Below are 22,738 nucleotides of genomic sequence, written 5' to 3'. Positions count from 1 at the left end.
CCTCAGGGAGATTGACTGAACATGTAAAAAGGACAAAAATAGAAAAATAAAATGTCCCTTACCTGTCCCCTCATGTGACAATGTCACATGAGTTGGGACAGGTCCATAATTTTTACAAAATCTTTATTAAAATTTTTTAAAGCCTTCATGAAACCTCATCCCACCCGTGGATGAGGTTTCATGTTTTTTCTAGTTCCCGCTGGGGCTCCTGGCCTGCCCGCCAGCCTTAAGGTTGGACAGGCAGGTCCTTTAATTACTTTAATTGGCCCTGTTAATGGCCTCAATTGGCTGATTTGGCTGCGCTCCCACCTTCCTGAAAATTTAAATGGGGCACAGTGATGTCGGGAGTTCCCCCCGACATCACTGCATTATTTTATGTGTCGGTGAGTCCTCACTCACCGACTAGTAAAATTCTGCCCGGGATCTATGTGGATCAAGTATCAGTTAAAGACGGGGGGCTCACGAACCCAAACACCATGGTTGCTGCAGGTGAGGTCCTGTGTTTCATGGAGCAGGTCTTCTATGATGAGCTGATGATTGTTGGCATCACTGCGAGGCACTGGAGTGACCTTCCCATTTTTGCGAACGTATAATTTCTCTCCTTCCTTCCAAGCTGTAGGTAATAAAGTTTAGCTAGAGTGAAAAAAAATCACATTAATATTCATTTCCTGATCCATAGTTGTGTATCAGCTGAGCTCAAATCATCCTGTCAAACAACACTCTGAGTAAAGGAAGAATTTACATTAATTTAGCATCTTTCACGCATTCAGGTTGTTCCAAAGTATTTCATAGCCAATTAAGTAACTTGCGCACAGCAAGTTCCCACAAACAGGAATGAAGTAAATGATCAGATTATCTGTTTTTCCAGTCAGGTTGGTTGAGGGATTGATTTTGGCCATGACACAGGTGAAATGTCCCATATTCTTTTTCTAAAGAGTTCACTGAGATTTTTTTACGTTCACCCAACTGGACAACAGTGTAACATGTCATCCGAAAGACGCACTTTCGACAATATAGACCTCCTAACTTCTTAGCCTAGAGAAAAGGGGTTTCAGCAGACATCTTATATAAAAGAAAGAAAATCATGCATTTATACGGCACCTTTCACAGCCTCAGAACTTTCCAAAGTGCTTTACTTTTGAAATGTATCCATTGTTGTAATCTAGTAAATATAGCAGCCAATTTGCACACCTCAAGGCCCCAGGGACAACAATGAGATAACAATCAGACAACCTATTCTATTGATGCTAGTTGAAGTCAGGGCATCGGGGAGAACTCCGTTCTTTGAAAGAGGGCCATGGGATCCTTTACACCCACTTGAGAGAGCAGTCAGGGCCTCATTTTAATACCTCATCTGAAACATGGCACCCCTAGCAATGCTGCTATCCCTCAGCATAGCATTGGAGTGTCTGCCTAGATTGTCTGCTCAAGTTTCTAGAGTAGGACTTGAACCCGTAACCCTCTGACACAGAGTGATGTTAATTGAGCCATGGCTGACACCGCAGAAGGATATTGGATGCTTAATTTGATAGAGAAATAAACCAGGAGCAACAATGTGCAAAAACAGTGAAGCAAGCAGCCATAGGTTTTGGATGGTGAATGACTAGTTTAGAGCAGCTCATACATGAAAGTTAAAGGAGACCCAGACAATAACCTCCACAAGTAACATTGTTGATGCTGTGATAGGAATTTGGGCCCCAAAGGCTTTTTTCATCTAAACCTATCTTGTGATCATGCAAAAGGCTCAGAAAATGACTTCTGTTTGTTTCTTAGTCAAATGGTACCATGAGACAACAATAACTTTCTTTATTGCTATTAACTCTTTAATGATTACACTGGCTTTCTTTAATCCCTGGTTTGTTCAGCTTAGTTTAGTTGGGACTGAGCAAATTTTAAAATCATTTGAAATGCAAAAGATTAGATAGATGGCGGTAGAAAGTGTTGATGCATGGGCTGTAGTTCTGTGGAGGTGGGTAATTGGAATCTAGGCAATGGCTGTTCTCCAAGTGTGAGTATACACAGTAAATACAAACAGGCTATTTGACCGTGGAGGACATCACAACTAAACCCTGTTTCTACTAATCACTTGATAAGAATTGGGACGGGAACTAAAGTTGATATTTCTTTTGCCCCTGCCTTACAACCCTTCATGAACTCTGCATTCCTCCAACTCCAGCTTCTTATGTTTATTCTCTTGGACCCACCAGGCAGTTGTGCCTTCAGCTGTTTAGGCACTATGTTCTGGATCTTTCTACCTGTGTGTCCCTACCTGTTTCTTGAAGATCCTCCTTAAAAGCTACATCTTCTACCATGTGTCTCACTACGCTTACTAATTAAAAAAAGTAATTTCCTGCATTTATATAGCACCTGTCATGACTACTGGGCATCTCAAAGAACTTTACAGCCAATGAAGTACTTTTTGAAGTGCAGTCACTGTTGTAATGTAGAAACACTGCAGCCAATTTGCACACAGCAAGAACCCACAAACAGCAATGTGATACCAGCCAGACGATCTGCTTTTGTGAGGTTTGTTGAGGGATAAATATTGGGCAGGACACCAGGGGTAACTGCGTCAATCAATTGTTTGAGACTTTTCCAGGTTAAACATGTTATTCATGCTTCCTCCTGTGTTACATTAACTTCTTTGGTTTTATCTCCAATGCTTCACCACTGTTGGTCATACTTTCAACTGTCTGGACGCTAAATTCTAGAATTATTGCACTTAAACTTCTCCATCTCTCTCTATCTGTCTCTCCTCCGACATAATTGGAAGTGGTTGTTTGTCAATATGCTATAAAAGCGCTAGCAGCAAATCAGCTTCCTATCAGCTATGTAAATTTCCATTCATTTCTTTTCCATTCAGTTGCATTTCAGTATCGATGAATATTTCAAGAATATTCTTCAAAATATGGAATCGAGACAAAAGAAGAATCTGAAAAAGCTAAGAGAAAAGGTTAACAAAGAAGTGTAAGTATTCTTTTATTATTCTCTCGTGCACTTTTAACTGTTTCTAATCACAAGCATTTGTTGTCTTACAAAACCAGTGGCAGGAGGACTCGGACTTGAGGTGAGATGAGTTGTGATCTGGAATGTGATCTGAAAGGGCGGTGGTAATAGATTAAATAGTAACTTTCAAAAGGGAACTGGATAAATACTTGATGGGTTATGGGGGAAAACAGAAGAATAGGACTAATTGGATATGTCTACCAAAGAGTCTTTGGCAAAATAAGCGGAATGGTCTCCTATGGTGCTGTATCATCCTATGATTCGATGATACGTTTCTACACAGGAGACCAGAACAAAGTTATTCTTCAATAAATAATTCTCTGCGCTATGTAGCTTTCACCCTATCTCCATCCCATTCTTTCCTTGTTCAATCAATAGTGCTTTGGGCAGTGTTTGAGCTTTGATAATAGATGTTCCGATCTCCTCTTCCTTGTGTTTTAATGATATTGCACACTGCACTACTCAAATTTATTCTTTCTGAAGATTTCAGAATTGGAGGGAAACTGTTTCCCAACAATAAAATCTTGGCAAAGAATGAATTTCAGACTATTGAAACCCTTTCAATGTCACCAGACCACCAACTTTCGATTTACGTCGAAATCACAGATATGAAGAGGGAGCTTAAGGAGCTTATCCTGTACATGAGAATTAGTCTTAATCACATGTGCTCACCGTGTTCCAATATCCCTTTCTCCTCCTTTCCTTTACACTCCCTCTCTAAGCTATTCTCAGATGTTTCAATCACAAGCTTACCATACCCTGTGCTAAAAAGTATCTCCAATTCTTATTCTTAAGGCAATTGTCCCTGACCTTTCCAGATAAGGATATCATGCGATGCATGCCATTAGTTAGACTTTTCTGGCACTCTTCAGTTTGAAGAGCTTGTGACCCAGTTTGCTAGAATTGCGAGCTGATTACAGCGCAGTGAGAGTGAGGAGACGTTTGGTGATTGAACTGTCTGTCTCAATAAGTAATGAAAGTTAAGGGTTGAGAAAGAGACAGAGGATCAAACCAGAAGGAAATGGGGTGAAGTAGAGTCAAATCAGGTTCAGAAAGAGAAACAAAGAGAGGGAAAGAGAAAACGTATTAAGAGAGAGAGAGAGAGAAGAGGAGACACAAAAGGAAAGTAAGTTTTAAAAAAAAAAATTAGGTCTCTAAGAAGTTCAGACAGGACTGAGACTAGCATCAGTTCAAGTTGTTTGCTTTCTAGGCTGGAGAGGTTAATTTGCACTACATGAACAATTATCCCATTATTAAATCTTATTAAGCTGCGGTTCAATCTTTCTACAATGAGTTTAATTCAAATTTACTGTTCAAATTCCACAAGTTCTTGAAACTCACAAGGAGGTTGTGGGCAAGCTGCTGTTTTTATGAGGCTAACAGTGGAACAGACCAAATACCAGCAACTTGTGATGCTTCACAATTCACGAGGCATCTCTCCCTTAACCTAAATTGCGGGATGATTTACAAATTGACACAGCAAGCACCATTAAATGCGCCTTTATTTTGAAAGCAAGTTCTGGGCCAAGTTAATTTTACATCAATGTCCTTTCTAATCCCCTTAACCACTGGAAACAATCTGCTTCTCTTTACACCATTTCATCCTTTTGCAAATTGAAATATTTCTATCATCCCATTCTGAATATTCTCCATTCTAATGAAAAGCTAGAATCCTTCAAGCCTTTCTTTGGATGTGTATTTCCTCATCCCAAACCACATCTCAGTGAATCAGGGTTGCAGCCTCTCTTAGCTACACCATAACTCCTATAATCATACATAGTATTCCAACAGTAGTCTTTCTAACAATTACTTTCTGAATTACTCTTCTTCTGTGTATAGAGGGGCCTAGATGGAGTGGCTAGGGAGAGCCTATTTCCCTCAGCAGAGAGGTCAATAACTCAGGGTATAGAATTAAAGTAACTGGCAGAAGGATTAGAGGAGAAATATTTTCACCCAAAGGGGTGGTGGAGGTTTGGAACTCACTGTCTGAAAGGGTGATAGAGTCAGGAACTCTCGTTGCATTTAAAAAAACACTTAGTTCAGAATTTTCAGCTCGTTGGATGGGTATGCGCCCAACACGACCGAGCGTAAAATAACACACGATATTTCAGTCGGCAGGCACGCGCCGCCGACAATTAAAAGGCCTATTAAAGTTATAATTGAAAGAAAATTTTCACTGCCCATCCAACATTATAGTTGGCAGGCGGGCAAAATGGCCAAGCCCTTGCAGTTTTTAGGATCCACAGGTGGGATGAGGTTTCCGACAGCAAATAAAAATAAAATTAAAATGTTAACATTTCATTTATGACATGTTCCTGCTCATATGACAGAGTCACATGAGGGGACATGTTTTATAAAATTGTTAAAATCTTTATTTTTAATGTTTTGAACTCTTCATCTCCCAGAAGCTGCGCTGCGCACGTGTGAACTTGTGCACTCACCCTCCTCCCCACCTCCACACAGACAGTGCAAAGTGCTGCTGCGGGGGGATTCACGCTGGGCAGACCTAAATTGGCTGGCCAGTGTGAAATTGTGGTCCGGCCCTGATCACAGTTGGAGGTTGGCTTCCTGACCGCCCCCACCTAGCCCACCTAACAAGGGAAAGATCCTCCCCGTATATACGTACTTGAGATGTCATAACCTACAGAGTGCAGGCCAAGAGCTGGAAAGTGGGTTAAGATTAGAGAGCTATTTTTCAGAAGGCACAGACACATTTGCCCCCCCCTTCTATCACATAAATGATCAAATAATTAGAAAATAACCTGACAGGCTAGTGGAATGCAGGTCTTTATATCTAGGGAAATCAAATATGGGGGTGGTGGGGTCAGTTAGCTAGATGGCTAGAGTCTGATGCAGAATAACTCCGACAGCGTGGGTTCAATCCCCATGCTGGCTGTTCCTGGAGGCCTGTCTCCTCACCTTGCCCCACACTTGCAACATGGTGCCCCTCAAGCTGTGTATAACCAATTGTCTCTCTCTGTTGGAGAGAAATACCTATGGTCCTTTGTTATAGCTATTTACCTTACCAAATATAAGGGGGTAGAAGTCATGCTACAGCTATAAAAGAAAACCCAGGTTAGACCACACCTGGAGTACTGTGAGCAGTTTTGGCCAGCACATCATAGGAAGGCCATACATTAGCCATGGAAAGATAACAGTGTAAGTTTATCGGAATGATACCTGGTCTCCAAGGGTTAGATTATGAGGAGTGATTGCACAATCTAAGGCTGTATTCATGGGAAGTTAGAAGTATTAGGCATGACTTCATCAAAGCATTAAGGGGAACAGATAGGGCAGATAGAGCAAAGCTACTTCTGCTGGCTGGGGAGCCCAGGACTGGGGGCAGAGTCTAAAAGTTAGAGCCAGACCTTTCAGGAAATAAACGAGGAAATGTTTCCTGACACAGCCAGTGGTAGGAGTTTGGAACACTTCCAGGAACAGCAAGTGATGCTCAATCAATTGTTAATTTTAAATCTCAAATTGATAGCCTTTCAATAGCCAAAATTATTAATGGATTTGGGCCAAAGGTGGGTATATAGTGATGTCCTGGGGCTGAGACGATTGGTCTCCAACAACCACAACCATCTTCCTTTGTGCTAGATTTGACTCCAACCAGTGGTGAGTCTTCCTCCTGATCCCCATTGACTTCAATTATACTGGAGTTGAATTTTACATATCTACAGTGATGGTAATGCCACCGAATATCAATGAGTTGTGGTTAGATTCTCTCTTGTTAGAGATAGACATTTGTGGCACTTGTGTTTTTTTAATTCATTTATGGGATGCGGGCATCGCTGGATAGGCGAACATTTATTGCCCATCCCTAATTGCCTTTGCAAAGGTGGTGGCACACAGCCTTCTTGAACCGCTGCAGTCCCTGTGAGGTAGGTACACCCATTGTGCTGTTGGAGAGTGAGTTCCAGGATATTGACCCAGTGACAGTGAAGGAACGGCTGATATATTTCCAAGTCAGGATGGTGTGTGGCTTGGAGGGGAACTTCCAGGTGGTGGTGTTCCCATGTGTCTGCTGCCCTTGTCCTTCTGGATGGTTGTGGTTGTGGGTTTGAACAGTGCTGTCTAAAGAGCTTTGGTAAGTTCCTGCAGTGCATGTTGTAGATGGCACACACTGCTGCCACTGTGCATCGCTAGTGGAGAGAGTGAATGTTTATGGATGGGGTGTCAATCAAATGGCCTGCTTTGTCCTGGATGGTGTCAAGCTTCTTGAATGTTGTGGGAGCTGTACTCACAGGCAAGTGGAGAGAATTCCATCACAGTTCTGACTTGTCCCTTGTAAATAGATAGTGGATAAGCTTTGGGGAGTCAGGAGGTGAGTTACTCCCTGCAGGATTCCTAGTCTCTGACCTGCTATTGTAGTCACAATATTTATATGGCTAGTCTAGCTCAGTTTCTGGTCAATGGTAACACCCAGGATGTTGATAGTGGGGGATTCAGTGATGGTAATGCCATTGAACATCAAGGGGCAATGGTTACATTCTCTCTTGATGGAGATGGTCATTGCCTGGCACTTGTGTGGCGCGAACATTACTTGCCACTTGTCAGCCCAAACCTGGATATTGTCCAGTTCTTGCTGCATTTGGGTATGGACTGCTTCATTATCTGAGGAGTCGCGAATGGTGCTGAACATTGTGAAATCATCAGCGACCATTCCTACTTTTGGCCTTATGATGGAAGGAAGGCCATTGATGAAGCAATGAAGATGGTTGGGCCTAGGACATTATCCTAAGGAGCTCCTACAGTGATGGGCTGGATCTGAGATGATTGACCTCCAACAATCACAACTATCTTCCTGTGTCCTAGATATGATTCCAACCAGCGGAGAAATTTCCCCATGATTCCCATTGATTCCAGGTTTGCTAGGGCACTCAGTCAAACTCGGCCTTGATGTCAAGGGCAATCACTCTCACCTCACCTCTGGAGTTCAGCTCTTTTGTCCATGTTTGAACCAAGGCTGTAATGCGGTCAGGAGTTGAGTGACCCTGGTGGAACCCAAACTGTGTGTCAGTGAGCAGGTTATTGATAAGCAAGTGCCACTTGATAGCACTGTTGATGACTCTTCCATCATTTTACTGATGATCAAGAGTAGACTGATGGGCAGTAATTGGTCAGGTTGGATTTGCCCTGCTTTTTGTGTACAGGACATACCTGGATAATTTTCCACATTGTCGGGTAGATGCCTGAGTTGTAGCTGTGCTGGAACAGCTTGGCTAGGAGCATGGCAAGATCTGGAGCACAAGTCTTCTGCTGGGATATTGTCAGGGCCCATAGCATTTGCAGTATCCAGTGCCTTCAGCCATTTCTTGCTATCATGTGGAGTGAATTGAATTGGCTGAAGACTGGCATCTGTGATGCTGGGGACATCTGGAGGAGGCCACAATGGATCATCCACTCAGTACTTCTGGCTGAAGATTCTTGCGATTGCTTCTGCCTTATCTTTTGCCCTGCTGTGCTGGCTTCCTCCATCATTGAGGATGGGGATATTTGTGGAGCCTCCTCCTCCAGTGAGTTTTTTAATTGTTCACCACCATTCATGACTGGATGTGGCAGGATTGCAGAGCTTAGATCTGATCCTTTGGATGTGAAATCGCTTATCTCTGTCTATCACTTGCCGCTTGTTATGTTTGGCATGCAAGTAGTCCTGTGTTATAGTTTCACCAGGTTGACACCTCATTTTTAGGTATGCCTGGTGCTGCTCCTGGCACTCTTCATTGAACCAGGGTTGATCCCCTGGCTTGATGGAAATGGTAGAGTGGGGGATATGCCAGGCCATGAGGTTACAGATTGTGTTTGAGTACAATTCTGCTGCAGCTGATGGTCCACAACACCTCATGGATGCCCAGTCTTGAATTGCTAGATCTGTTCAAAATCTATCGCATTTAGCACAGTGGTAGTGCCACACAACACGATGGAGGGTATCCTCAATGTGAGTGTGCGGTGATTACTCCTACCGATACTGTCATATACAGATGCATCTGCGGCAGGCAGGTTGATGAGGATAGGGTCAAGTATGTTTTCCCCTCTTGTTGGTTCCCTCACCACCTGCCACAGACCCAATCTAGCAGCTATGTCATTTAGGATTCGGACAGCTCGGTCTGTGGTGGTGTTACTGAGCCACTCTTCAAGATGGACATTGAAGTCCCCCCCCGCCCCCCGACCCCAGAGTACATTGTGGGCTCTTGACACCCTCACCTCAGTGCTTTCTCCAAGTGATGTTTGAGGGAGGGCAGTACATGGTAATCAGCAGGAGGTTTCCTTGCCAATGTTTGAGGATTCATGGGGGTTGACATTGAGAACTCCCAAGGCAACTCCCTGCCCACAGTATGCCACTGTGCTGCCATGTCTGCCCGGACAGGACATGCCCACGGATGGTGATGATGGTGCCTGGGACATTATCTGTAAGGTATGATTCTGTGAGGGTGCCTCTGTCAGGCTGTTGCTTGACTAGTCTGTGAGACAGCTCTCCCAATTTTGGCACTAGCCCCCAGGTGTTAGTAAGGAGGACTCTGCAGGGTCGACAGGGCTGACTTCGCCATTATTGTTTCAGGTGCTTCAGTCAATGCTGGTGGTCTGTCCAGTTTCATTTTTTTTTTATTGACTTTGTAATGGTTCGATACAACTGAGTGATTTGCTAGACTATTTCAGAGGGCATTTAAGAGTCAACCACATTAGAGTCACACGTAGGCCAGACCAGGTCCGACAGCAGATTTCCTTCCCTAAAGGGCATTTGTGAACCAGATGGGCTTTTACGACAATAGTTGCTGGTTTCATGGTCATCATTAGATTTTTATTGAATTCAAATTCCACCATCTGCTGTGGTGGGATTCAAGCCCAGGTGCCCAGAACATTACTCTAGGTCCCTGGATTACTAGTCCAGTGACAATACCACTACACCATTGCTTCCCCCGCATGGATGTTACTTGCCATTTATCAGCCAAAGTCTAAATGTCATCCAGGTCTTGCTGCATGTGGGCACAGGCTGCTTCACTATGGAGGAGTTGCAAATGGTATTGCACATTGTGGAATCATCAGTGAACACCCCCACTTCTGACCTTATGATGGAGGAAAGGTCATTGATGAAGCAGCTGAAGATGGTTGAGTCTAGTACACTACCGTGAGGAACGTCTGCAGTGATGTCCTGGAGCTGAGGTGACTGACCTCCAACAATCACAACCTCTTCCTCGTGCTAGGTATGACTCCAACCAGTGGAGAAATTTTCCCCCTGATTCTCATTGCCTCCGGTTTTGCTAGAGTTGAACTTTACATATCTCGTACAACATTTTGTGCCCCACAATTTAGCAGCTCTGCCTACAGATTTTTTTGAGTGTAGAGGGAGGGGAAGAGGGTTGAGTTCAGAAGCCTTAAATGAAATTTGGGCCCTTTGCCAGCAGAATGGAGCTGATGCAGAGGTGAAAGGTTACAAAGGAGGGCAAAGGATATGAGGAGGAAAGTCAGGCTAATTTTTGTCTTTGGTTTGCTTTGCAGGTGGATATCAGGAGCTGCTGTAGTAAATGCCTTTTATTCATCAAGCAGAAACCAAATAGGTACAACTCTTCATTAAAAATCTATTAGTTTATTTGCATCCTTAAAAAGATAAACTTTACTTCCTGTTTGTGTTACACAATCCACTGACCTCTATGTTTACAGGTACAATTTGAACTTAAGCCGTGCAATCCCATAGTCAGATATTGGTTACAATGATGCCTATTTAAAAGGTTGGCTGATATTGGTCTTTTTTATTGGAACCTCACTTCTACTCTTGAATAGTCATCGGAAGGGGGTTTCTGCATTTACAAAGTATTAACAACACAGGCCGTTTGGCCCAACGAGTATATGTCAGTGATAAAAATAAAAAACTGCGGATGCTGGAAATCCAAAACAAAAACAGAATTACCTGGAAAAACTCAGCAGGTCTGGCAGCATCGGCGGAGAAGAAAAGAGTTGATGTTTCGAGTCCTCATGACCCTTCAGCAGTTCTGTTGAAGGGTCATGAGGACTCGAAACGTCAACTCTTTTCTTCTCCGCCGATGCTGCCAGACCTGCTGAGTTTTTCCAGGTAATTCTGTTTTTGTGTTGAGTGTATGTTAGTGTTTATGCTCCACCTGATTCTCAACTTCTTCATCTAACCCCATCAATGTACCCTTCTATTCCTTTCTCACATGTGTATCCAGCTTTCCTGTAAGTGCATTTAAGCTATTTGCCTCAACTATTTGTTAGCGAGCCACACATTCTCACCACTCTCAGGATAAAGGAGTTTCTCTTGAATTCCCTATTAGATTTATCACTGACTGATCCTATATTTATAGCCCCTAGTTCTGTCCTCACCCACAACTGCAGACATCTTCTTTGTGGTTACACTATCAAACCCTTTCCTAATCTTAGGGGCCTCTCTCAGGTCACTCCTCAGTCTTCCCATTACCAAAGAAAAGAGCCCCAGCAATTCTCCGAAATTTGGCTTCAAATTACAAAATATCCTAGGGTTTTATTCACTTTGTAACAAAACCCTTGGGGACAATTCATTTTTGAAAAGAGATATGAATTTCCAAGTGACCAACAGAAAGGGTCACACAACCAGATTTCACATTTTATTGTAACCAGACCAACTAAAGTTAACATAGACTAAACGTTCCTTAATAGGCAACTAATATACTAAACTACTGAAAAGGTGCTTCCCATTAACTAATTAATTCAACCAAAAATACAACTCATTTATGTTACGCCACTCTCTCAACAGATATATAGGGTGGAATCATCCCAGATTTGTACTAAAGGTGATAGCAGGTGTGGAAAAAGTCGTTTTATCCGCTGGCCGCAGTGGTGGGTTTCCGTGACATATCGTCCCATTCCTGGCCTTTTTAATAATGCATGCACGGGAAACACTCCATATCACTGGCCTCTGTCCCCCACTGCCATCTCAGGCCTTCAATAATCCAGGTGCCATATTTAAAGGGTGTCCCAGCACAGGCCTAGCTGCTGCAAAGTCGTGGCTCCCAAAGTGGGGAAACATGCTGCCCCCCAAATTTAGCGACGCCTCTCTTGGGTGCCTACTGGACACAGTGGAATTCCTCTGTGAAGCTTCTACCCCTGCTCTGGGCGAAAACCAGCAAGCAAGGTCACCAATCCAGCATGGGAAGTGGTGGCAGCGGTGGTCAGTGCCAATGATATGCAAAAGAGGACAGCCATCCAGTGCCAAAAGAGGATGAATGATCTCCTCCGTTCCACCAGGGTAAGTCAGTCTTCTCATCACTCTCAACTCACACACTCTCAAACCCATTACACATCTACAGGGATCTCACTCACTGCCAGTTCTAGGCACATCACCATTCACTCTCACACATATCTTCATATGCCCTTTGAATCATGCCCTCATCCCATCCATGGCACTACTCACCACTCACATATGCCAGGCATCCTTCTCATCTAGCTTGGCAGGCATCCTGCTTATACTCTCTCCATCTGCCTTAATGCAGGACAAGCTGGCACACAACAATAGGGAGAGGATGCAAACTGGGGAAGGAATGCCCGACATCAAGGTCCTCACAAGCTTTAAAAATAGAGTCATCCAGCTGGCTGGCAATGATCTGGATCGTTCCTGTGCTGACGATGGGGCTGGTGGTTCTCAACCAAGTGAGGATCCATCAGTGCAACATCCATCGGACAACCATGCTGTGAGTGAGTTCCCCTGTCTCACAGTCCCCTGCCATGCACTACTTATCTCTCCTTGCTTTCGCCGGCACATCTGCGAAGCAGCTGAGGGAGTCCATGAGCCGGGTCCTCAACTCAAGACTTGAAGACACCTCAGAAGAAGAGTCTGATGACATCCTAATTGACAACCCATCACAGCGTTCACCCACACCCTCCCCCAGCGCAGGGACACACACCTCAGTGGGAGTCAGCCAGGGGCCCTCGGGCACCCATAGGGAGGAGGATCGATGCTCCAGGGCCATCCACCCAGGTGACTCCGGATATGTCCGGCCAATCCAAATCCCTTCTTCCTGTGACCCCAGCAACTCCAGCTCAACAGGTCGAGGAGGGTGCAGCCAGCCCACAGCAGGACCCTGAAAGTAGGTTATGGCCCTCTAGATCTTGGCTCTCCAGAGGACCCCCGCCAAGGTCATCACAGGCGTAGCAGTCGGCAGCTGCCTCCAGCTTGACTGTGCATGTCGGGGGGGCACTAAGACATAGCGGCAGGATTAGGAAGGTTAAGAAGATGTAACTCTTTCGAGTACAAACCCGTTTCCATCTGTTTCAGATGAAGTTACATAGTTTGCCATTGTGAGATTTGAACTCTTGATCTTGGGGTTATAAACCCAGTACCAAAACCACTTGGCTATTTAGGCCAAGCTTAAGAAGATGTAGTTGCACAGTTTGGGTATGGGTGTTAATCACTTGTACATAATGTTCACTATTGTAAATAAACTCCCAAGAATGTCTCCCTGCCTATGGCTCCTTGTTTTGATGAGCAGTGTTCATATCACTCGGATATGAAACCTTGGTTCCTACACAAGATAAAGGCAGGAGCACTCCAGGGCCTGTCCCCTTTGCAGAGTGCAACCTTCAGACCAAAGTGGTGGTCTGACCTCACACTCATTGGATGTATCAATGACACCTGCACCTCAATGATGCTTGTCAGTGCTACCAGAATGTCGTGGGCTGGCGTCATGGAGTTCCATCATTCTCTCTGCGTGCTCTCAGTACCTTTGAGGTGGGGCTGGCCCCTATCCCTTCAGCATCTGTGACCAGTAGCGCTGTGCCCCTGAAGGCGTCAGATGCTGAAGCCTGACAATGGATCAGATGCATTTAAAGTTTCACGGCTGCATCTCCACAATATGGATTTGATCACAGAGCACAAGACGGACAGGAGTCAGACAGTCACAGAGGCAATGTGAAGATCTATGGAGTGTCCTCACTGCATGTCATCATCATCCTCCTGAAATCTGGTGACTGTTGGGGCCTCTGCTGCATCTCCATGACATGATCCTGAGCACTTTGGGTATATGCGTTGCCATCAGCCACACAGCAGTCAAACATTCATAGATGCAAGGTGAGGATATCGGGACTGTCCTCACTGCATCTTGTCATCATCCTCCATGAATCTTGCAGCTATGAGGACCTCCAGAGTGCACCTACCTCGTCTGGCCAGTGCGTATTATCTACATGGTGAGAGATTGCAAAGTTCTGAGATGCAGAGGGATCTGGGTTTCTTAGTGCATGAATTGCAAAAGGCTAGTGTGGAGGTAAGGCAAGAAATTTGGAAAGCTAATAGATTGCAAGGGGAATTGAATACAAAAGTAGGGAGGTTAAGCTTCTGGTGAGATCACATCTGGAGTATTGTGTATAGTATTGGTCTCCTTATCTAAGGAAAGATGTAAATACATTGGAAGCTGTTCAGAGAAGGTTTACCAGGCTAATACCTGGAATGGGCAGGATGTCTTATGAGGAAAGATTGGACAGACTAGGCTTGTATCCACTGGAGTTTAGAAAAGTAAGAGGCGATTTGATTGAAACATATAAGACCCTTAGGAGTCTTGACAGGGTGATGTGGAGAGAATGTTCCCTGTTGTGCACAAATCTAGAACGAGGGGTCACTGTTTAAAAATAAAGGGTCACTCATTTAAAACGGAGATGAGGTGAATTTTTTTCTCTCACAGTCTTTGGAACTCTCTTCCTGGAAAGGCAGTGGAAGCAGAGTCTTTGAATATTTTTTGGGCAGAGGTGGATTGATTCTTGGTAAGCAAGGGGGTGTTGGTTTTTCGGGGTTAGGTGGGATGCAGATTTGAAGTTACTACCAGGTCAGCCATGATCTTATCAAATGGCAGAGCAGACTTGAGGGGCCTATCGTTTGCTCCACCAAAGTGCGGGTCGCAGCATGAGCTTCGTAGTACAGTTGCTCTGCTGCAGTCTGAGGCCACTGCTCAGGCATCATCAGCCACATCCTCTATGGACAGCTTTTGTCCCTGAGGAGCTAACCCTGCAGCATCTGTGGACCCTGGAAGACATCAGGGGTCTGAGACCTGCTAAAGATGTACGAAATGTGGACGTTCCCTGGGAATCATATAGAGACCTGTAGGATGTATTTGTAGTGTTTGCATACACCCAACTGAACATTCAACGAGTGGGAGCCCTCACAGTTGATGTAGTTGACTGCTTGTTGCCATGGCCACCTAAGCGCCATGTGAGTGCAGTTGAGGCACCTGTGGAAAACCTGAGATCTGTGCTAATCCAAGTGCTCTTGCTCCCTGGCTTTCCTGATCCAGGGCGAGATTCACAAAGTTCTGTGCCTTCATGAAGATGACGTCCATGATCTCTTGGATACACTTGTGCATAGAGGCTAGTAAGATCCCATCACCTGTGGAACCCTGGAAGCAGCTACTGGCATAAAAATTGAGCACCACAGTCACGTTCATGGCCCCCAGCAGTGGATGCCCCTCATGTCCCCATAGCACCAAATCTGCAGCAGGTGACATAGGTGACCTGCCAGTTCTATAGACATGCGCAGTCTTTGGCAATACTGGTTCTCAGTCATCTGCAGAATGACAAGTGCCATCTATAGACCCTGGGTCTAGCGAGGTGCCTACGAGCGATGGCTTTCTGTGGATCTTCAGCTGGGTGCACAGCAGACCCTGCCACCCCTTCATCTTGAGGGAGGTGCTCCTCCCTTTGCCGAGCCAGGCACCTCTGCTGCTCTCCTCTTCTTCTTCTTCTCTGCTTCCTGTAAACCATGAGGCTCCATGATTCTGAAGTTCTCCTCCTGCAGGATCAAAGAGAGGACACGTTGGTTAGAATATGTGTCCCAAGAACCTCTCTTGGTTAAGCCTGAAGCCCCCTTCACACATGGAGGAAAGTGCTGGCCACCACTTGGATGGCCAGTGTGTAGTGCACTCATTGGCTGTCCAAAGCTCCACCCACCTCTGCCCCACGCTACTTGACCGATTGGCGGCAGCTTCGGCCATTGGACTGCATGCTGTGCTCTCAGCTCAGGCACAGGCATTCTCCTAACCTGCAGAGCAAGGCTGCACTGTTAGCTTGAACCATGAGGGCTACTAGTCCAAACCAGAATACAAACATTGCAAGGGGCTGTGAGCACCTCCACCAGTGATTGCTCGATGGCCGCCTCTCGCAAGGGGACTCTACAACTTGCACAGTCGGCTAATTGCTCTGCTGTCCCCTAAAAAAACACATTAGTTTGCAGTCTGTGCCTGAGGGGTGAAATGTTCTGGAGCATTTGGTGGAACTTTCATGCTTTTGCCTTGCTTGAGTGAGCAGAAAAGCTTCAGAGGCTCCAACTCCCAGCGCGTCAACGGAGCTACTGCTGAACGGTCTCAGCTGTGGAAGAATATTCACTTTTAACAAACCTTTCCAAGTGTGTGGCTGCCTCCCTCACCCCCTCCTCTCCCTACCACCCCCCTGGTATGTGCTTGAGCACTTAATTCAGTCTGTGCTGCTTTGAACCCCCGCCAACCCCCATCCCCCAAACTTACCCCGGCAACACACCGGGGAAAAAGGAACTTGCCTGTGCGCACCCCCCCACCCCCCCCCCCCCCCCCCCCCCCCCCCCCCCCCGCCCCCACGAGTGCCCATCCCTTGACGTAGTGTGGGCGATGCTCAGGAGCATTGTGCCAGGTTGTGTGCACTCACCTCCGAGTTCCCCTCAAAGCTCAGGTCGCCAGGTGCACACCTTTTAAAGGCAGTCATGAAGTCACCCTGACGTGGGCAGTATACTTGACGTGGGGGGGGATGATTCCGGTGAGCAGGGCTGATAATGAGATGCTAAAGTATTGAAATTAGGTTCTTGAAGTGTGTCGGCGGGAAACGCCACCCCCCCCCCCCACCCGCCATTGACGGGTCGAGCAGATGATCGCAAACTGTTTTCACAAAGGCATGAAACGGATTTTTGGCCTTCTCACCACATTGTCTCCCCTAGTCCCGCACCAACAGGGCCAGAAAATTCCGGCCTAAGCATATTTGACATGACAGTGTGAGTTCCTTTGTGAGAGAAGGGGCGTTTTTTTGTTTGCTTAGGTTCTGGTGAAGCACTAAGACAAAAGCAAAACACTGCGGATGCTGGAAATCTGAAACAAAAACAGAAAATGCTGGAAAAACCTCAGCAGGTCCGGCAGCACCTGTGGAGTGAAAAACGGTGTTAGTGTTTGGAGTCCGTATGACGACTCTGAAGATATTGAAGAAGAGTCTGAAGAAGAGTCATATGGAAGAAGAGTCATACAGACTCGAAACATTAACTCTGTCTTTCTCTCCACAGATGCTATTAGGCCTGCTGAGTTTTTCCAGCATTTTCAGTCTTTGTTCTGGTGAAGCACTGTTGGACATGTCACTGTTAAATTTAAATTGCTTTAATTGTCGTTGCTGAAGTTAGCAGGAATGAGGGGTAGAGACAGAGTAAATGCGAGTAGGCTCTTTCCACTTAGATTAGGAGAGATAAACATGAGAGGACGTGGCTTTAGGGTGAAAGGGGAAAGGTTTAGGGGGAACATTAGGGGGGAACTTCCTCACTCAGAGAGTGGTGAGAGTGTGGAACGAGCTACCATCTGACGTGGTAAATGCGGGCTCACTCTTAAGTTTTAAGAATAAATTGGATAGATACATGGTTGGGAGAGGTCTGGAGGGTTATGGACTAGGTGCAGGTCAATGGGACTAGCGGAATAATATTGTGGCACAGACTACAAGGGCCGAATGGCCTGTTTCCTGTGCTGTGGTGTTCTATGGTTCTATGAATGTCATTGAGGTCCTGCAAGCCGGCTTTAGGGAGTTAGGTAGGAAATTGAAAAGCAGGACTTCAAATGTAATAATCTCCGGATTACTCCTGGTGCCACGCAGCCGGGAGCACAGGAGCAGAGGGATAGAACAGATGAATCCATGGCTGCAGAGGTGGTACAGGAGGGAAGGCTTTAGATTCTTGGGGCATTGGGACTGTTTCTGGAGGAGGTGGGACCTGTGCAAGTCGGACAGGTTACATCTGAACAGGAACAGGACCAACATCCTCCCGGGGAGGTTTGCTAATGCTTTTGGGGGGGATTTAAACTAAATTGGCAGGGGGGTGGGATCCTGAAAAGTAGTTCAGAAGGAAGAGAGGCTGGGATGGAATTAGAAGTTAAAATGCTAGTAAATGAGTCTGGAAGGCAGAGGAAACATAGGCTCGATAAGAAAGAAGTGAGTTTGGCAAGGCTAAGTGGAATATATTTTAATGCAAGGAGCCTGAGGAATAAGACAGATGAGCTGAGGGCACAGATAGACACGTGGGAGTGTGATATCATAGCTATGACCGAGACTTGGCTACAAGAAGGGCAGGATTGGCAGCTCAACATTCTTGGTTGCAGGGTATTCAGACAAGATAGAAGAGGAGATGGGGGTCGCAATGTTGATCATGGAATCAATTATAGCAGTGAGGAGGGATGATATCTTGGAAAGGTCATTAAAGGAAGCCATATGGGTAGAAATAAAAAAACACAAAAGGGGCAAACATGATGTTGGGTGTGTGGTATAGGCCCCCAAACAGTCAGGGAGAGATAGAGGATCAAATATGAAATCAAATTTCAGAGAAGTCTAAGAATAATAGGGCTGTAATAGTCGGGGATTTTAACTATCCAAATATTAACTGGGATGGATTTAGTGTGCAAGTTGGGGAGGGAGCAAAATTCTTAAGCTGCATCCAGAACTTTTTTAGCCAATACTTAAAAAGCCCAACAAGAGAGGGGGCAATTCTGGACCTAATATTCGGTAATGAGCCCAGGCAGGAAGACGTATCAGCAGGGGAGCATTTTGGAGATACTGACCATAACTCAGTTAGATTTAGGATAGTTATGCAAAAGGATAAGGTTGGGCTGGGAATAAAAATTCTAAACTGGGGAAAGGCTAATTTTACGAAGATGAGATGCGATTTGGCCCATGTGGACTGGGAGCAGCTACTTGCAGATAAAACTGTGTCAGAGCAGTGGGAGGCATTCAAGGAGATAATAGCAAGAGTACAGGGCAAATATGTTCCTGTAAAGGCAAAGGGGGGACCAAGTCTGGAGAACCCTGATGTCAAGGGACATTAAGGTTGAGATTAAGGAAAAAAGACACGCTTATGGCAGATACCAAGGGCTCAATGCAGCAGAATCCTTAGAGGAGTATAAAAAATGCAGAGGGGAACTTAAAAAGGAAATTAGGAAAGCTAAGAGAGTGCATGAGAAAGCATTGGTGGGTAGAATAAAGGAAAACCCAAAGGGGTTTTTAAAATACATAAAGAGCAAGAGAATAACTAGGGAAAGAATAGGGCCAATTAGGGACCATAGAGGTGTGTGTGTGTGTGTGTGTGGACCTGAAAGACACGGGTACAGTCCTCAATGAATACTTTGCGTCAGTCTTCACAATGGAAAGGATGATGCAGATATGGACATCAGGGTGGAGGACAGAAATATTAGAGGAAATTAACATAGAGAGAGAGAAGAGGTACTAGTGGGTTTAGCGGCCTTAAAAGTGGATAAATCCTCAAGCCAGATGAGATGTATCCCAGGCTGTTGAGGGAGGCAAGGGAAAAGATATCAGGGGCCCTGGCAGTAATTTTCAAATCCTCTCTGGCCACAGGTAAGGTGCCAGAGGACTGGAGGACTGCTAACGTTGTCTCATTATTAAAAAAGGGAGGAAGGGATAGACCAGAAAATTACAGGCCAGTCAGTCTAACCTTGGTGGTGGGGAAGTTACTAGAAAGAATCCTGAGGGACAGAATATATCTGCACTTGGAGAGACACAGATCAATCAGGGAGAGTCAGCATGGATTTGTTATGGAAAGATCGCGTTTGACAAATTTCATCGAATTTTTTGAGGAGGTAACCAGGATTGTTGATAAGGGTAATGCATTTGATGTGGTCCACATGGACTTTTGATAAGGTCCCTCATGGCAAACTGGTCAAGAAAGTAATAGTCCATGGGATCCAAGGCAAAGTGGCATGTTGGATCTAAAATTGGCTGAGAGGCAGGAAGCAGAGGGTGATGGTAGAGGGATGTTTCTGTGACTGGAAGTCTGTTTCCAATGGGTTTCTGCAGGGCTCGGTGCTGGGACCCTTGCTGTTTGTGGTGTACATAAATGATTTGGACTTAAATGTTGGGAGTATGATCAAGAGGTTCACAGATGGCACGAAAATTGGTAGGGTGGTAAATAGTGAGGAGGATATCTGTAAACTGCAGGAGGATATCAATGGACTGGTCAGGTAGGCAGAGCAGTGGCAAATAGAATTCAACCTGGAAAAGTATGAGGTAATGCACTTGGGGAGGGCTAACAAAGCAAAGGATTACACTATGAATGGTAGGACCCCGAAAAATACTGACGATCAGAGGGATCTTGGTGTGCATATCCATAGATCCCTGAAGGTAGCAGGGCAGGTTGATAAGGTTGTGAAGAAGGCATATGGGATACTTGCCTTTATTAGCTGAGTCACAGAATACAAGAGCAGGGAGGTTATGCTGGAACTGTATAAAACGCTGGTTAGGCCACAACTGGAGTACTGTGTGCAGTTCTGGTCACCACATTATAGGAAGGATGTGATTGCACTTGAGAGGGTGCAGAGGAGATTTACCAGGATGCTGTCTGGGCTGGAGGGTCTGAGCTATGAGGAAGGATTGGATAGGCTGGGGTTGTTTTCCTTGGAGCAGCGAAGGTTGAAAGGGGACCTGATAGAGGTGCATAAGATTATGAGGGGCATAAATAGGATGGGTAGGAAGGCACTTTTTCCATTAGTAGTGGGGTCAATAACCAGGGGGCATAAATTTAAGGTAAGAGGTAGAAGGTTAAGAGGGGAGTTGAGGCGAAATTTTTTCACCCAGAGGGTGGTAGGAGTCTGAAATTCACTGCCTGAAAGGTTGGTTGAGTCAGAAGCTCTTGTAACATTTAAGAAGTATTTAGATATTCACTTAAATTGCCTTAGCCTCCAGGGGTAGGGGCCAAATGCTGGAAAATGAGACTAGTGTAGTCAGATCTTTGTTGACTGGCACGGACATGATGGGCTGATGGCCTCCTTCATAGATGCCAATGAGTATGAGTCTGAGTATTCAAAGGGAAAATGGTACAATCCAACATTGCCCAGCAGGCAGGTGAAGTGGAGTTATTGACAGCTTGTTGACTCTGGCTGCTTTACCAAAACACAGGGTGAACTTTCAGGAAGAATGCAGAAGCTTGCAGAATTGGATTTATTGTGAGTGTGTGAGTTTAGAGCGATGAGATAGTTGCCTTGCCCTGATGGCACAGACGAGATCATTCACCCTCTTTCTGCACTGAATGGCCAACCTCTTCTGTGCAGCCTTGGCACTAATCACCTCTGCCACCACCTCCCAAGCCAGAGTAGTGAGACTGGTGAGCCTCCTGCGGCCAGAGTGGGGGATAGAGGACATTGCGGTGGGCTCCAACAGTGTCCAGAAGTCATCCCAGGGATGCGTCCCTGATTCCGGGGATGCTGCAGTCTCCTTGCCTTTCGGGGGGGGCTATGTCTTCTGTGCAGCAGTCCTGGGCTGGAAGCACAGAGATGTGCGCACAGCTGCACTTTAACTATGATGCCCAGTGTGAGGAAACGGCGAGGTGACAGCGTGGTGAGCGAATGAGAGCCCCACTCCACAAAACGGCGTGTTTCCTAGGAATGCGTGATTAATGAAGTGGGATTGGGATGATGTAATGTGAAGAGCCACCATTGCAGCTGGCAAGTAAAATGTTCTTTTTCTTACCCACCACTGCACTTAGTGCAAATCTGGGGCGATTCCACTCTATGTGTCCTATAGCCTAGAAATGGCTGTTGGCGGCAATAGCAGGTGGATACTTGAGGAGGTAATTTTGACACAGCGTGATAACCTGCTTCACATCTCTCCTGATTTTCATTTCCACTGAAGTCAGCTCCCTAAGTTCCCATTATAAGTTGCCTTGTTTTAAGTCGTTCTGCTTTAACATGATGGATGTAATGAGGCTGGTATGCGCACTTATCGTCAAGCTTTCTCCTTTAGTGTTGTTTTATGCTGGGCTGTCATAGCGTCACGTGACACACTCTGTGCCATTTTGGAGCAACTTCTCCTGCTTTCCGACCGTCCCACTCCCAAACCTCCTCCCACACTCTCCCCTCCCACTTGCCCCCTCTCCCGTTCGCTGACCCTCCCCCACTTCACAACCCTCCCACTCCCTGACCCTCCCGCTCTCCGACCCTCACGCTTGCCACTGGTCGTTCCTCCCGCTCACTGAGTCTCCTGTCTCTCCCACTGGCTGACCATCCACTTGCTGACCCTCCCGGTTGACGCCCACCCTGCTCGCCGCCTCTCCCACTTCCCAACCCGCTCACTGCCCCTTCCACATGCTGACTACCCCGCGCGCCACCCACCCTGCTTGCCAATCTTCCTGCTTCCTGCTCATTTCAGCTTCCTGGCACCTCGCACTCCGCATCTCCCTCCGTTTCCAAATCTTCCGCTCACCACCTCTCTCTCACTTGCCTCCCTCCTGCTTGCCACTTCCCTCCGTAACACTCCCACTCAATGCCCCTCTTCAAGCCCTCACACACGCAGCGAGCGTTCGAGAAAGGAAAGTGGCAAACGGGAGAGGGTGGCTCAGGGAAGCAGCGGCAGGGAGATGCAGGAAGCAGGAAAACCGGGGAGCTGGGGGGGGGTGGGTGGGCTGGGAGCGGTAGGAGGAGCTGGGGGGTGTGCAGGGAGCGGGGGGCGGTGGGGAGCGAGCTGGGTTGTGGGGGGG

General features: G+C 46.1%; 1 protein-coding gene across 4 annotated transcripts in view; it reads left to right on the top strand.

The window, feature by feature from the left end:
* The window catches only part of LOC121273482 (neprilysin-like), a 248,314-nt gene that overhangs the window by 196,674 nt on the left and 28,902 nt on the right, over nucleotides 1–22,738 (top strand). For all 4 annotated transcript variants that reach the window (XM_041180668.1, XM_041180654.1, XM_041180674.1 and 1 more), the window contains exons 16-17: nucleotides 2,864–2,967; nucleotides 10,507–10,565. In XM_041180668.1, coding sequence (XP_041036602.1) covers nucleotides 2,864–2,967; nucleotides 10,507–10,565 — 163 coding nt within the window. The remainder of the gene's footprint in view (nucleotides 1–2,863; nucleotides 2,968–10,506; nucleotides 10,566–22,738) is intronic.

Source organism: Carcharodon carcharias, chromosome 2 (genome assembly GCF_017639515.1).
Source record: "Carcharodon carcharias isolate sCarCar2 chromosome 2, sCarCar2.pri, whole genome shotgun sequence".
NCBI lineage: Eukaryota > Metazoa > Chordata > Chondrichthyes > Lamniformes > Lamnidae > Carcharodon > Carcharodon carcharias.
This window is presented reverse-complemented; position numbering and strand designations above follow the sequence as displayed.